The 16,344-nt window shown below is 45.6% G+C and overlaps 1 protein-coding gene across 1 annotated transcript in view; it reads right to left on the bottom strand.

Moving 5' to 3' along the window:
* TTLL3 (tubulin tyrosine ligase like 3) overlaps positions 1-9,519 on the bottom strand; it is a 38,643-nt gene extending 29,124 nt beyond the window's left edge. Inside the window, 6 exon segments of the mRNA XM_056846543.1 lie at positions 267-328; positions 3,442-3,616; positions 4,902-5,005; positions 5,408-5,521; positions 6,998-7,064; positions 9,434-9,519. Of these exon segments, the coding sequence (XP_056702521.1) occupies positions 267-328; positions 3,442-3,616; positions 4,902-5,005; positions 5,408-5,521; positions 6,998-7,064; positions 9,434-9,439 (528 nt within the window). The 5' untranslated portion in view covers positions 9,440-9,519.
* Positions 9,520-16,344: the final 6,825 nt, after the last annotated feature.

The following is a 16,344-nucleotide window of genomic DNA, read 5'->3' as shown; positions in this document are numbered from 1 at the left end:
GATCAAACACTGAAGGTAGGGCTGCCAAGTCTAGGCTGGGAAATTCCTGGAGATTTGAGGGTGCCGCACGGGGACGGAGGGCTTGGAGAAGGGAGGGACCTCTGCAAGGTGCAAGGTGCCACAGGGCCCATCCTCCAAAGTAGCTGTTTTCGCCAGGGGAACTGATAACTGTAGTCTGGAGAAGAGTTGTAATTCCTGGAGATCTCCAGGCCCTACCTGGAGGCTGGCAACCCTAACTGGAGGTGGGGGTGTCGTGCCAAGCTTACCATGAGGCTATAGGTGCCATCAGCGTCATCGTCCTGTTCATCTTCCTCTTCTTCTTCTTCGTCTGTAGGGGGGGAAAGATGAGACCATCAAGTGATGTAAGAGTGACCAAGGTAGCCCACCTGAAGCAGGTGGCTTCTTGTATACATCTGAAATTGCTTTTCAAAACAACTAATCAAATAACTAAATATTAATAACTAAGTACCTTTTAAATTATTAATTGACAGTCAATAAATATATTAGTGTTTTATTAATGGATTAATTAATTGACTCAAATGCTAATAAATTCTTTATAACATACTCTTTTAGCTATTTCTGGGGAATTTTTTTCCATTTATATAGCTATTTTCCAACATACTTTAAGTGGGGGATTAATTCTGATTTTGGGAATAACTTGTGAAAGGGCCAGGTTAGTGACCACAGGATTTGTAGATGCCCCCATTCAAGACTTGGAACACTTGAACACTTAAACAAATAACATTTATTGAAAGGGGAGGGGAACAATAAAGCCAAACTAGGAGTGTGAATCAAACAGTGAGAATAACCATTATATTAACCCGTCCCAAAGTCAGTGGGCCAAGGGAAAGAAGTCTCTTTAGTCTCTGCGTTCTGACTCACAAACTGCAGCCAGGTTCCATTCTCATCACAAGGCAATGCACTTTTCAACATAAATACAATTTTTACAAGGCTTACAAGTGTTATATAAAAGTTCAAAGTTATTCGTTATTTTTCTTCTGTTTAACATTGAATTGTGATATATAATAGCACTTGGTTTTGGTAACTGAATAACTAAGGTCATTTATACGTGGGTGACTCACGTTCACCCCCCACTGACTCGGTTCTTCCTTGGAGGTATGCATTTATTTTCATCCCTCAAAGTTTGATCTCACCCCACACTTTTCTCGGGTTTTCCCAATGCTGTTTTGCCATGGATTTAAAGTCTGCTCCGAGATCAACTCGGTTCAAATTGTAGCCTTTTGTGTGCATACACCATTCCGGGTTTTCACGTCTCATGTTCTATGTTTGTTCAGATTTCTGCACTCCCAGTCCAATTATGTAGATTATTAGATGTCTCATCCTATTGATTGTATAACTTTACACCGTGTGATCTGCTTTGAGTCACACTGAGAAAGGTGGACTATAAACATACTAAATATATAAAATAGATAATGCACAGAGAAGTGTGCAACAATTCCTACTAAGACTTCAAATCGACTTCCGGCGGGACTTGAGTGGGGAGTGGCACGGAGGATCCGAGCTGTCCCCAGCACCTACCGGCTGGAGAGGTGTCTAATGAGAAGACCCCCGGGGGAAAGGACTTTCCAAGTCTGAACCCCCCCCCCTTCGAGGTCCATGCGTTCTGGGTGTCTTGGGTGGCAGCTCCAGGCAAAGCCGGTAAAGTGATGGGTACGACCTGAGCAAACTCACGCCCGCCATTCCCCCCCCCCACAACCTTTCTTTTTCAACCTCACCTTTTCCTAACTTTTACCCAACCGGTTAATTTTAGACTGGGGAAGTATTTATTGCAAGCCATGCTAAATACAAATAACAAAGAAAAGGGCAAATAATACCTGGGTCTAGAACAAACAAACAAACAAACAAAAAGCAGCGGAGACAAGCCGCAAAACGGCAAACTGATGTCTGAAAGTGGCGGAAGGAAACAAACGAAAAGCTAAGTGAATTTAAAGACTTCATATCAAAATATCAGAGAGTGAGGGGGGTTTAAAATATCCTGGCATCATCAATATTATGCAATGCTTATAAACCCAATTTTTCACTGTCATCAGAACTAAGCCACACAATGTGATGGACTTGATCTATCTTGGTACTATCCAGGATTCCTTTTCTGTGTCAAATTTCATTTCTGGAATACTTTTTGTTTTAATCCTCAAGTCTCCAACTTTCCATTTTTAACTCATTACTGTGTGTGTGTAAAGTGTTGTCAAGTCGCAGATGACTTATGGTGATCCCAGCAGGAGACTTAAAAGGCAAGTGAGAAGCAGAAGTGGTTTGCCATCGCCTTCCTCTTCAGGATCTTTTTTGATGGTCTACCTCCCTTCCAAGTAGAGCCAGTGTGGCACAGAGACAGCCAGTGTGGCATAGAGATTAAGGGTGGTGGATTCTAATCTGGAGAGCCAGGTTTGATTCCCCACACTTCGACATACAGCCTGCTGGGTGACCTTGGGCCAGTCACAGTTCTCTCAGAACTCTCTTAGTCCCACCGACCTCACAAGGTGTCTTTTGTGGGGGGGGGGAGGCAATTGTAAGCCACTTTGAGACTCATTAAAAAGGTAAAGGTCCCCTTTGCAAGCACCGGGTCATTCCTGACCCATGGGGTGATGTCACATCCCGAAGTTTCCCAGGCAGACTTTGTTTAATGGGTGGTTTGCCAGTGCCTTCCCCAGTCCTCTTCCCTTTACCCCCAGCAAGCTGGGTACTAATTTTACCAACCTCGGAAGGATGGAAGGCTGAGTCAACCTTGAGCCGGCTACCTGAAACCGACTTCCGTCGGGATCGAACTCAGGTCGTGAGCAGAGCTTTTGACTGCAGTACTGCAGCTTACCACTCTGCGCCACGGGGCTCCTTTGAGACTCCTTAAAGGTAGAGCAAAGTGAGGTATAAAGCAGGGTCGGTACTTTAAAAAGAAGAGTTGGTTTTTATACCCCGCTTTTCTCTACCTAAGACTCCTTAAAGGTAGAGAAAAGCCGGGTATAAAAACCAACTCTTCTTTTTCAAGTACCGACCCTGCTTAGTTTCTGAGATCTGACGAGATCGGGCTATACCGTCGCTCTCAACACATTTGTATATAACTGCAATTTTTGCTTAGCTAAATGGATTAAACATAATCAGAAATGCCAAAGTTGCACACTCTCCATCACAATGACAGAATTCTCTATGACAGAATACCAGCCACAGTATTTATACCACCAGAGGAGAATTGGTATGCATAGTTCTCTTCCATTATCAGTGATGCTATATCAGCACTTTTGTTCATGGAAACACTGTTCCAGCGTTAAAGTAATTCTTAGCTACAGAGAATTCTTAGTAATTCTTAGCTACTGAGGTACATCAGTCTTCTCTGCACTCTTGTAAATAAGAAGTGAATCTCAGGGAAGGTAGAAGGTACATAATGGCACAAGAAAATTGGACACAGGCTGACATTCTTGAAGAACGTACCATCCTCTGGTGCATCACTATCCTCTCCTTCTTCCTCCTGTTCCCCATCATGCACCGGCACCCTCTTACTAGCAGGTTTGGGCACCTTGTTAAACTTTCTCTCCACCCAACCCCTGCCACGCAGTCGTTTCCGGATCACAGGGTAAGGGCCGTGTATCATGAAGATCTTCCTTTGCTGGGGGGTCAGGGAAAGAAATGAGGAGGATTAACCACGTTGCATTGTAGAAAGACCAGTAGTTTCTGTGAAACTGGACCTCAATCACAAGAGGAACATGACTCGGCAGTGTGATGCCACTGCAAACAAGGTTATTGTGATTTTAGGCTGTATTAACAGAAGCACAGTATAAATCATGAGAAGTAATGCTAGTCAGACCTCATGCAGAGTTCTGGATGCTATACTTCAAGAAAAATGTAGGTAAACTGGAACAGATTTGGAGGAAAGATTGAGGGCAGGGCTGGAAAATAAGCACTATGAGAAAAGGTTGAAGGAACTGGGTGTGCTTAGCCTGAACAAGCCTGAATGGAAACGTGTCCCCAGGAGGGCAACAAAGATGGTGAGGGGTCTGGAGACCAAGTCCTATGAGGAAAGGTTGAAGGAGCTGGGTATGTTTATCCTGAAGAGAAGACTGAGAGGGGATATGATAACCATCTTAAAGTACTTGAAGGGCTGTCAAGTAGAGGAGGGTGCTGAGTTGTTTTCTGTTGCCCCAGAAGGTCGGACCAGAACCAACGGGTTAAAATTAAATAAAAAGAATGTCCATCTAGACATTAGGAAGAATTTTCTAACAGTTAGAGCGGTTCCTCAGTGGAACAGGCTTCCTTGGGAGGTGGCAAGTGCTCCTTCCCTGGAGGTTTTAAAGAAGAGGCTAGATGGCCATCTGTCAGCAATGCTGATTCTATGACCTTAGGCAGTTCATGAGAGGGAGGGCATCTTGGCCATCTTCTGAGCATGGAGTAGGGAGTCGCTGGGGGTGTGTGGGGGAGGTAGTTGTGAAATCCCTGCATTGTGCAGGGGGTTGGACTAGATGACCCTGGTGGTCCCTTCCAACTCTATGATTCTATGAAAACATGACTCTTCAAATAGCTGGATGGCTGTCATGTGGAAGACAGCAGTCTTGTTCTCCGTTGCTTCAGAAGGCCCTGCTAGATATCATGGACTTAAGTTACATGAGGGTGGATTTGGGTGAACTTTGACAATGGAATCGGGGTTTTTTTGGGGGGGGAGCCTCTCCCTTGCTGAAGGTTTTCAAGCAGAGGCTGGGCACCCTTCTGTCAGGGATGTCCTAGTTTGAATTCCCTGCTCTGACCAGGGGGCTTGGATTAGATGGCCTATAAAACTCTTCCCCGTTCTTAGGACTCGGCTCCTGCATAGCACTGCTCCTGAGAGAAATGAAACTGGTATTTTGAAAAGGGATAAAGGATCAGGGATAAAAGCTGGCTGAGCCAGTGGGATCCCTCACCTTGATGGCCCTCTCCACAAACTGTCTGGCTTGCTTAAGGCGTTCCGGGTTGAAGGAAAGGCTGAAGTTGATGCTATGCTGCGAACGTCCATATACCAGAGATTCTGCGTATTTTTTAAAAAGGACACAACTGGTTAAGCTTTCCTGCTTTGTGACCAAGACGTTTACCACCTGAAATATTTACCTCATGAGGCATTTACCTCATGAAATTGTCCTTTGAGTGAACCTAGGTCCACTCACACAAACCTCTTTTTCCAGCTAGAAAGCCAGAACAGCCATGGGCAGAGGTAACAAATTTCAAGCAGGACTGAGGTGGATTACTACTAAGGACGGTGGGGGGGGGGGGATGGAGATTGAGAGTCATTACTCCAAGGACTGAGGGTGGCATAGTATTCTGGTGCCATGGGGCGCAGAGTGCTTTCCCAATAGTGGCACTTCCCATCCGGTAAGGGGAGCAACTTGCACGGTGCCACCATCCCGTTGTCAATAATACCCCAGCGACTCACCTTCCCGCCTACGTCTGCTAGTGCTGGGCACAGTGGCTGGCTGGCAGCGAATGGGGCGCAGTCCTTTGCGTTCAGCACTGGGGGTGGCTTCTCCTTCAGACTTCAACCTGCCAACTGTAGTCAGTTGGATACAGATTACTGAAAAGGTCAGCGTTCAAAGGATGCCAAATCCACATCAGTGGAGGGTAGAGATATCGGGAGCCATACAAAAGACACACTGAGCAGGCTTAATCACTGATGAGATCCAGTGTGGTGTAGTGGTTAAGATGCTAAAGACTGGGCAGATCCAGGTTCAAATCCCCGTTCAGCCATGAAGCTCCCTGGGTGACCTTGAGTCATTCTCTTTCAGCCCAACATACCTCAGAGGTAGAGTTGTCAACCTCTAGGTGGTTATACCCAAACAAAAACAACCTACTATATTCTTTGCAAAAGCTTCTATTTCATAGGGCATGCACCTGCACTATACACAACAAGCTAACTCTATAATTATTCTATCTCTATATACAAAATATCCCACCTTAAAAGAGAAGAAAACAGCATTACACATGGAGATAGACAGATATAACATCAGTGTTTATGAACACTTACCTTAAGAAGAAATAGTGATATGTCGCATGGACTTCACTTGTTACACGTGGACTTTGACCTCCAACTTTGAGATGTCTTTATGAAAGGTAAGTATTGAGTTGTTTGTAGAATTATGTTATATAGCACATAGGTGGGATATTTTGTATATAGAGATAGAATAGTTATAGAGATAGCATATTGTGTTTAGTGTAGGTGCATGACATGAAATAGAAGCTTTTGCAAAGAATATAGTAGGGTGTTTTTGTTTGGGTATAATTATACTGACAACCTAGATTCTTCTTTTCTTGGTTATAACCTCCATGTGGTGGCTGGAAATCTCCTGCTATTACAACTGATCTCCAGATGATAGAGATCAGTTCACCTGGAGAAAATGGCCGCTGTGGCACCCCCAAAAGCTCCGGGTATTTCCCAACGCAGAGCTGGCAACCCTACTCAGAGGGTTGTTATGAGGATAACATGGAGAGGAGAATGGTGTGAGATGGCCTGAGCTCCTTAGAGGAAGGGTGGGATAAAAGTGTGTTAAATAAATAAAATTATAAACTGAATAGACCGAACGCCGTGAGGGGTCTCAGGGGCAGCCCATATGCAGGATCAGGTGGCATAACTGGGGGGTGGGGGGCTTAGAAGAACGTAACTCTGCTTAGGGTTGCACTTGCAAACAGGATCTTTTCAGCTTACCTTACTAGGAGCTCCCCATGTTTCCCCTGAAGACCACCCCCATCAGGGGACAACACTCTATGAGAGGCTCCACTGTAAGTCAATGCAGCCCTCCTTCCAGGCATGTGTGGCTGGGAGGGGATAACCCTACCCTGTCCACTGTTGAGAGCTATGCAGCAACCAGAACCAAGAACCCACATCCACGTTATTTTTGGAAACAAGGGGTTAAAAATGCTAGTGCAGGATATAGAGGAAACACACAGGAAACAAGCCAGCAGTGTGCAGAATTCTTGCCCTTAACACACCTCTCCGTCTTGGGAAACACACTTGGAGATGCTACCTTACCTCCTCTTCCAGGCTGCTTGCGCCCTCCAGGATCACCGTCCGCTCCTGCTTTATACTTTGGGCACACCTGGGAGAGACCAACAGAAGCACAGAGCTTTATCGTGTCCCTTTGCCGTTCAAGGAATGAAGGCCCGCAAACTCCCTGGTGTCACTCTGCCAGCCATTCAGAGAAGAACATATATAGCCGAGCGTTTAAAAAGGAACAACAAGAGGCAAACGCTAAGGAATCTTGAGTTGGATCCTAAAGAAATCAGCTAACAGAAGGGAGAGGTGATTTTCAACCATTTCCCCCTTCTGCTGCAGGCCTGCAGCTCCCTCCTCAAGATGTTCCCAGGGGTCCTCCTCAAGATGTTCCCAGGGGTCCTCTGTAAGAAGAATGAGGTAAGGAAAATCATCTTATGGAAATTCCTTCCATCAGTGGAAATGATCCTTGGGATCCAAAGTCCCTTCTAGGTCATTTATGCATGGGTACTTGGACTCACGTTCGCCCTCCAAGGTTGTTCCTTGGAGTTCTGCACATGTTTTCCGTCCATTAGAAACGACCTCACTGCCAGCCCTCACAATGTCCGGGTCTTCCCATTCTTCTGTTAACCCGACTCTTCCCCTTCCCCTGAGCTCAGCCCAGCTGAAATCTCCGTACAGAAGGCAAAGCACTGGACACAGAAGCTTGCTTTCGCTTACAGCCAATCACAAAGCAGCGTGTAAAGAGGCGGGGATTCAAATGCTTCCTGCTTTCTCAGGGCTCTTTCTGAGCAAACGAAAAACTTTTTAAAACCAAAGCTTGGATTTCTCCCCCCTCTTCCTTTCAGATTGCTCCGGTTTTTGGTTTTTGTTCTTAAAATGCTTTTTTATGCGGCAATTGGGTTGGGGGTGGGTGGGATTTTTTTTCTCACAGTAAGCACTGTGAAGTAAGCCAATTACAAAGCAGCATTTAAAGGGGTGAGACTTGATTGGAGTTTGGAGGCTGCTGGTGCAGAGAGCCCCAACAGTAAAGTGTAGGTCCAACCAGCCACAAACCTCAGGTAAAACTCCCAAGCATAAATGACCCTAGTCTTGCCCTTCCGTAAGGCCAAATCCTTTTTGGCAAGGAAAATGTGACACACCCTGAACTGTTGGTTAAAAGAGGGCATCAGATACTTTAAAGTGTAAGAACACAAAAGGAACTTGAATGGATCAGACCAAAGGTCCATCCATCAAGTCTTGCACCCTCTTTTTCATCGTGACCAGATGTCCCTGGAAAGCCTACAAGCAGGGCGAGAAGACCAAAGGTTCTCCCTGGTTCCTGTTGCCCAGTAAAAGATATCTAACTTGAGTAACCATCTGTACCCGTGGTCAGGAGTCCCAAAAGTTATTGATGTGTGAAATACTTTCTTTTATGTGTCCTGAATCTTCTGCCCATCAGCATCATTGGCTCTGAGTTCTAATATTATGGACATGAAGAAAACGTTGTCTCTGGCTTCATTCACACACATGGCATGTGTCAGTATTGTCTACTCAGACCGGCAGTGGCTCTCTGGGGTCTCAGGCTGAGGTCTTTCATATCACCTCCTTGCCTGGTCCTTTTAACTGGAGATGCTGGGGATTGAACCTGGGACCTTCTGCATGCCAAGCAGATGCTCTACCACTGAGCCACGGCCCCTCCCCTCTCTCATACCCTATGACAGAAAAAGAATGAGAAGCAAAGTTTTTACCTAAACCAAGCAACCAAGGACAGCACTTAAAGCAATGGCTTCACCACTACGCCCAGCTTGCCCTCGGTGTCTCTGGCCAAATCCATCTGTCACTCCAGCCTCCCTTCCCTTATTTGCTGGCACACCAACATTGGGGGTATTTTTTGGACACATGGACCAAAAAATTGCCTACTCTGCAAATATGCCTTTTATTTTTTGTAGGGCTGCAGTTTCTTCAAAATTGAGCTACCAAGGCTGTGTATCCGCTTTATTTGTATGTATTCGTTCCATTAGGGTTGTAACATTTGATGCGTAGCTAGCATGCTTACTTGGAACCCTGCCCAACTCAGCATCCTTTTTAAAAACTCACAAGATTCCAGTCCTCATAGCTCAGGGAAAAAATATTTTTAAAATGTGTGGAGGGAGTTTCGAGTAAACAAATGCCAAAGAGGGAATGGCAACAAGAGCTCTGGCCAGCTCCTTATAACTACCACCCTCTTTCGCTACACCAAAGCTCCTAATGCTTTATATAGCCTTCTTTCTTTTGTGTCTTCAAGACATTGCCAAAAATGCCACATTCGTTGAACATCTGGATCAATGAAACCACAAATAGAATAGGTGCACAGTACCTCAATCATGGCTATCCCGGTTAGGAAAGGAAGAATGTATTAATATTGGCTGCTGGGATACATTTTGTTAGCCTTTAAGGTGCCACCAGAGCCCTGTTTTATTAACAAGCACGCACAGCCCCTTCAGGGCCATTCACCTGCATATTCTTGGTGCCAGCTCCAATGCCAGTACAGCAACTCCCCAGGAACAGGTACGTCAGTCATGGCGCACTGCACAGCCACCTAGGAGGGACAAGGTGATAGGTCACTGTAGCAACCAATCAGCTGCTTCCCACTCTTCTTATTGGCAGCTCATGGAGTTGGGGACAGACAGCAGAGTTGGGGACAGACACCCGCAGTAGGTGACTGATAGTCACTGCCCACTTCCTGCTACCAAAGAGAAAATTTCAAAAAGCTGTTAGCGGTGCAGGAGAAAGCGACGGTCAAGGCCGTCAACATATTCTTGCAGACAGCACAAAGGTTTTTTTCTCCATAGCATGATTAACATGATAGACCCACGTTATCTTCACTGCCACCAGGGAAAGCTTTTTGGCACTGCTCACACAGGGGCAGTATTGTTTAAGTAGGCCCAGGCCTGAGATTCTTTTGGGGTTCTACTACCGACCAACATGATTAAACAGGAGCTCAGCGGCATCTTAAAGATTTAAACTAAAATTTATTCCAGCGTAAGCTTTTGTCAGTCACCTGAATCTGCCAAATGCATGAACAGCACATTTCATTGGCAGAATTCTATTACTTTTATCAGTTCATCAACAGCTGGGAGCGGTCCAAACCAATTCTTTGTGGATGACTGACGGGATCGGATTTTCATCTGTGCAAATACAATAAAAGGGGGGTGGGGGATCCTGATGGAACTCAACCAAAATACTGATTGCAGACCAAAGAGGTTGAGCTGAAAAATGCTAAAATTACAAATATATAAATGTTATTAAGGTGCACATGTAGATTAAGAGCATAAACTCCTAGTAAAGGCAAAAACTTACACATTCAGTATATACAAAAAAACAACTGCGATGTACAATCTTTCTTTCACCAAAAGGACCAGACGCGTTTCGGCCTGGAAAGGCCTTCCTCAGCCGTCAGTATAAAATTATAACTTATCACACATCCTAATATTATAATCATAACATAATGGGCAGTAAGAAATATCTAAAAGCCCTTCTAGTACAGTGAAGCTCCCTGTGAATTTCTTTATTTCTTATACGCTAAAACCTGGCTTCACTGTCTCACCTTTTGTTGCATGCCGGGCTCTTAAGGATGTGGATACATCAAGCAGTGTATTATGTCAAATGGCCAGCTAGGAGTTTTATGCTTTTAATCTACATGTGCACCTTAATAAAATTTATATATTTTAGCATTTTTTAGCTCAACCTCTTTGGTCTGCAATCACCAATGCAAATGCCACACACCTATATCCTAAGAAACTGGGCCTTCCTTCCTCTCTTTGTAACAGCTCCCTCCGCCCTTCTGTTGTTTGCAGCTTTGGGTATTAACATATCTCCCAACTGAACAGACACTTCATGCATCTGACAAGGTGAGCTGTGACTCACAAAGGCTGGAGTAAATGTTAGACTTTAAAGGTGCCACTGGACTCCTGCTTACTTGAGCTGTAACAGACACACACTGCTACCTTTCTCGACAAACTGACATGGTTTCTCTTCAGGAATGCGCTTCCTTCACTACTGAGGCTGATCACAACTGGCCCACAGATGTGTGGAAGTAGATTTCGTTCCAAAGAAGTAGCCGTGTTAGTGTCTTTTTTGCAGCAAAAACCAATGAATGGTTTTGTTGAATACGTAATTGATCTGACGGTGGGCTCCGGTCCATAAAATCTTGTACCACAATAAACATCCTTACATGCCGGAGGACTTTGTTGCTTCCAAAAAAAAAGTCTGGGCCCAACTGCAGCACGCTCGCTTTTGGAAATAAAGCATAGCATTCATAATTGCATCCCCTTCATCTTTTATGCTCATCCCAGTCCCCAAACCAGTGTGATCTGCTTCCACGTGTCTCCCCCTTTCTCCACACACCCCACCCGAAACTATACCCATCCCGTTACAAAATAAACACAATACCACACACTATCCCACCCACACACTATACAGACGGAGCTTACTTTGAGCCCAGGCTCAGATCTAAAATGCAGGGATCCGTTAAAAAGAACACTCCCGTGCATATGCAAAGTGCATTTTTCGCACTAAGGAGTAATCAGCCACCACTTCCCCTAAGGTTGCCTGGAGATTTGGGTGTGAAGCTTGGGGTGGGTGGGGTGTGAGGACGAGACGGGACTCTGCACGATGCGATGCCACAGAGTCCAAGCTCCAAAGCAGCCAGGGGGGAGCGAACTCTGTAGTCTGGAGATCAGCTGCAATTCCGGGAGATCTCCAGGCCCCACCTGGAGGCTGGCAACAATAACGTCCCCCCCCCACCCACACACACACTTAGAACCGAGAACCACAGCTTGCATGTCTGTATTGGCAATGCAAGCAAAGTTGACCTCCCTTCTCCAGCGACATCCCCAAGGCAGCCACCCCAAGCCCCGCTCCCTCCCTCCCTCCCTCCCACGCCCCCCCACGCCCCGTCTCTTCGCCCGCCCCACAGCCCAGCCCAGCCCCTTCCTCGGGAGGCAGAAACCCACCTCCCCAGGCCCCCTGGACCTCCGAGGGAGGGAGGGGGGGGAAGGGAGCCGAGGCGCCCCGGCTCCGCCCCGCGGCTCCCAGGCGGCTGTTTGACGTCTCTATGGAAACTAAGGCCGGGCTTTCATTGGGTCCGTCGGCCTTTTATCATTCCGTTTGGAGTACAATTAGGTTTGTGCAGAGAGACAGAGAGAGAGAGAGAAGGAAGGAAGGAAGGAAGGAAGGAAGGAAGGAAGGAAGGAAGGAAGGAAAGGAAGGAAGGAAGGAAGGAAGGAAGGAAGAGAGAGAGAAAGAGAGAAAGAAAGAACGAAAGAGAGAAAGAGAGAAAGAAAGAAAGAAAGAAAGAAAGAAAGAAAGAAAGAAAGAAAGAAAGAAAGAAAGAAAGAAAGAAAGAAAAAGAGAGAAAAAAAGAAAGCGAGAGAGAGAGAGAGGGAGGAAGGAAGGAAGGAAGGAAAAGAGAGAGAGAAAGAGAGAAAGAAAGAACGAAAGAGAGAAAGAAAGAAAGAAAGAAAAAGAGAGAGAAAAAGAAAGCGAGAGAGAGATGGAGAGAGAGAGAGAGGGAGGGAGGGAGGAAGGAAGGAAGGAAGGAAGGAAAAGAGAGAGAGAAAGAGAGAAAGAAAGAACGAAAGAGAGAAAGAGAGAAAGAAAGAAAGAAAGAAAGAAAGAAAGAAAGAAAGAAAGAAAGAGAGAGAAAAAAAGAAAGCGAGAGAGAGAGAGAGGGAGGAAGGAAGGAAGGAAGGAAAAGAGAGAGAGAAAGAGAGAAAGAAAGAACGAAAGAGAGAAAGAAAGAAAGAAAGAAAAAGAGAGAGAAAAAGAAAGCGAGAGAGAGATGGAGAGAGAGAGAGAGGGAGGGAGGGAGGAAGGAAGGAAGGAAGGAAGGAAAAGAGAGAGAGAAAGAGAGAAAGAAAGAACGAAAGAGAGAAAGAGAGAAAGAAAGAAAGAAAGAAAGAAAAAGAGAGAAAAAAAGAAAGCGAGAGAGAGAGAGAGGGAGGAAGGAAGGAAGGAAGGAAAAGAGAGAGAGAAAGAGAGAAAGAAAGAACGAAAGAGAGAAAGAAAGAAAGAAAGAAAAAGAGAGAGAAAAAGAAAGCGAGAGAGAGATGGAGAGAGAGAGAGAGGGAGGGAGGGAGGAAGGAAGGAAGGAAGGAAGGAAAAGAGAGAGAGAAAGAGAGAAAGAAAGAACGAAAGAGAAAGAGAGAAAGAAAGAAAGAAAGAAAAAGAGAGAGAAAAAGAAAGCGAGAGAGATGGAGAGAGAGAGAGAGAGGGAGGAAGGAAGGAAGGAAGGAAGGAAGGAAAAGAGAGAGAGAAAGAGAGAAAGAGAAAGAGAGAAAGAAAGAAAGAAAGAAAAAGAGAGAGAAAAAGAAAGCGAGAGAGAGATGGAGAGAGAGAGAGAGGGAGGGAGGGAGGAAGGAAGGAAGGAAGGAAGGAAGGAAGGAAAAGAGAGAGAGAAAGAGAGAAAGAAAGAACGAAAGAGAGAAAGAGAGAAAGAAAGAAAGAAAGAAAGAAAGAAAGAAAAAGAGAGAGAAAAAGAAAGCGAGAGAGATGGAGAGAGAGAGAGAGAGGGAGGAAGGAAGGAAGGAAGGAAGGAAGGAAAAGAGAGAGAGAAAGAAAGAGAAAGAGAGAAAGAAAGAAAGAAAGAAAGAAAAAGAGAGAGAAAAAGAAAGCGAGAGAGATGGAGAGAGAGAGAGAGAGGGAGAAAGGAAGGAAGGAAGGAAGGAAGGAAAAGAGAGAGAGAAAGAGAGAAAGAAAGAGAAAGAGAGAAAGAAAGAAAGAAAGAAAAAGAGAGAGAAAAAGAAAGCGAGAGAGAGATGGAGAGAGAGAGAGAGGGAGGGAGGAAGGAAGGAAGGAAGGAAAAGAGAGAGAGAAAGAGAGAAAGAAAGAGAGAAAGAAAGAAAGAAAGAAAGAAAGAAAGAAAAAGAGAGAGAAAAAGAAAGCGAGAGAGAGATGGAGAGAGAGAGAGAGGGAGGGAGGGAGGAAGGAAGGAAGGAAAAGAGAGAGAAAGAGAGAAAGAAAGAAAGAGAGAAAGAAAGAAAGAAAGAAAGAAAGAAAAAAAGAAAGAAAGAAAGAAAAAGAGAGAAAAAGAAAGCGAGAGAGAGATGGAGAGAGAGAGGGAGGGAGGGAGGGAGGGAGGGAGGGAGGGAGGAAGATAGGATAAGAAAGGGGAGGGGAAAGACAGGATAAGAAATGTGGAAAATATTAGATATTATTTTTTTGTGGCTAGTTTGTAATGTATTAGTGAGTTTACTGTAACACAGTCTGGGTGACAAGGAAGAAATGTATGTGATTTTATATTGACTTTTTCTGTTTTTCCCTCCCCCCTTGTTATAGGTAAAGGTCAAGGTCCCCTGTGCAAGCACCGGGTCATTCCTGACCCATGGGGTGACGTCACATCCCAACGTTTACTAGGCAGACTTTGTTTGCGGGGTGGTTTGCCAGTGCCTTCCCCAGTCATCTTCCCTTTACCCCCAGCAAGCCGGGTACTCATTTGACTGACCTCGGAAGGATGGAAGGCCGGGTCAGCCTTGAGCCGGCTACCTGAAACCGACTTCCTTTGGGATCGAACTCAAGTCGTGAGCAGAGCTTTTGACTGCAGTACTGCAGCTTAACACTCTGCGCCACGTTGTTACATAATAATAATAAAGAAACTAAGGAAAGGCAGAATGTGCTGCTAGGAGAGCTGGGGCTTGCACCCCCCACCTTTAGAAGGGCAAGGGGGGGTGTCTCTGCAACACCTCTGTGCAAACCTCATGGAATGGGAATCATTGGACAAGACGGCTTCTTGTTTAAGGTTTCCTTAGGCTTATTAGGAAAACCAGGAGTAACAAAAAGTATTTCGCAATAGACTTGTGCGGGGTGGGGGGGATTGGACCACAGGACAGGTTGACTTCTGGTGAGGGAACAGGAAACCTCAGATCTCCCAAAGAGATGGATTTTGTTATACTTGTTGTTCCTAACATTTACCTCTGAAGTGTAATTTGGGGGCACGTTTTCCCACCCACTTCCCTTCTCCACTACTCCCACCCATAATTTCTCCCAGCCCCACCGCAGTACATAATTAAACAACTCCACACACCGTCCCCCCCACATACGATGCGAACTTGGTTTATTTGGACTCAAGGTACAAATTAAGTAAGCTACACCTTGGGCTGATGAAGATAGCCGATTTTGTGCAGGTGCTCCCTGCAGACAGAAAAGTGATGTCCCCTTGAGTCTTTTGAAGCCCCTACTGCTCCAAAGACATGGAGAAAAGCCAGGTTTAGCTCTTTGCTTTGGGGAAAAGATGCTTTGGGAAAGAAGGAAGTGCCACCAGAAAGCACACTGGTAAGCACCATCTTGGGGATCAGTAGTTTAATGTCTCAGATTATGAGAGGCCCCTACATTAAAAAAAGTTCTTATTACTAAGCTTCAATATTAGAACTCCTCACTTTTTGGGAAAATGCTATGGGGCCTCTTAAATGTGACATAGATTAGGGCATTGGCATGTCTTAACGCAACCCTGAGCCTAGGATTGCCAACCTCCAGATGATGACTGGAGATCTCGTAGGATTTCAACTGATTTCCAGGTCCCGTGGAGAAAATGACTACTTTGGAAGGTGGTCTGTATGGTATTAGGAGCCCCGTGGCACAGAGTGGTAAGCTGCAGTACTGCAGTCCAAGCTCTGCTCACGACCTGAGTTCGATCCCAACGGAAGTCGGTTTCAGGTAGCCAGCTCAAGGTTGACTCAGCCTTCCATCCTTCCGAGGTCAGTAAAATGAGTACCCAGCTTGCTGGGGGTAAAGGAAGATGACTGGGGAAGGCACTGGCATACCACCCCGTGCACAAAGTCTGCCTAGTAAACGTCGGGATGTGACGTCACCCCATGGGTCAGGAATGATCCGCTGCTTGCACAGGGGACCTTTACTTACTTTTACTGTATGGTATTATACTCCATTGAAGTCCCTCCCCTCCCCAAACCCCACCCCAAAAATCTCCACAATTTCCCAACCCAGAGCTGGCAACTCTACACGCCCAGGGCTCAACCATGAAACATATGGGTATGTTAAGAGGGTTTTCTAAAAAGGACTTCATGTTCCTCCTCCTCATCATTTCACGCTTGGTTCTAAGAGCCGGATGCTGCCTGTTTTTGTCAACCCCTCTTTTGTGAGTGGTATTGGGATGGTATGCATGTGGAGGAAACACCTCTCTACCATCTGTGGGAAACAATGCATGATTTTTACAGGAACTTATGTCATCAGGCATTCCTGGTGTGACCAGGCTGGCTGGTAGAATGAAGAGACGCAGTTGTCTGAGGTGATGTTCCAGGCAAGATTGCAAAGAAGAGAGGCTGTCTAGGATTAGACTTGAGAGGTTTACGAAGTCAGACACCAGGTAGGAGAAAAATGCCTGCTTCTTGGTAAAGTGGCCCCCTCCCTTT

The sequence above is a fragment of the Euleptes europaea genome, chromosome 1 (genome assembly GCF_029931775.1).
Source record: "Euleptes europaea isolate rEulEur1 chromosome 1, rEulEur1.hap1, whole genome shotgun sequence".
In the NCBI taxonomy this organism is placed as follows: Eukaryota; Metazoa; Chordata; class Lepidosauria; order Squamata; family Sphaerodactylidae; genus Euleptes; species Euleptes europaea.
Note: the sequence above shows the minus strand (reverse complement) of the source record. Positions and strands in the feature narration are given on the sequence as shown.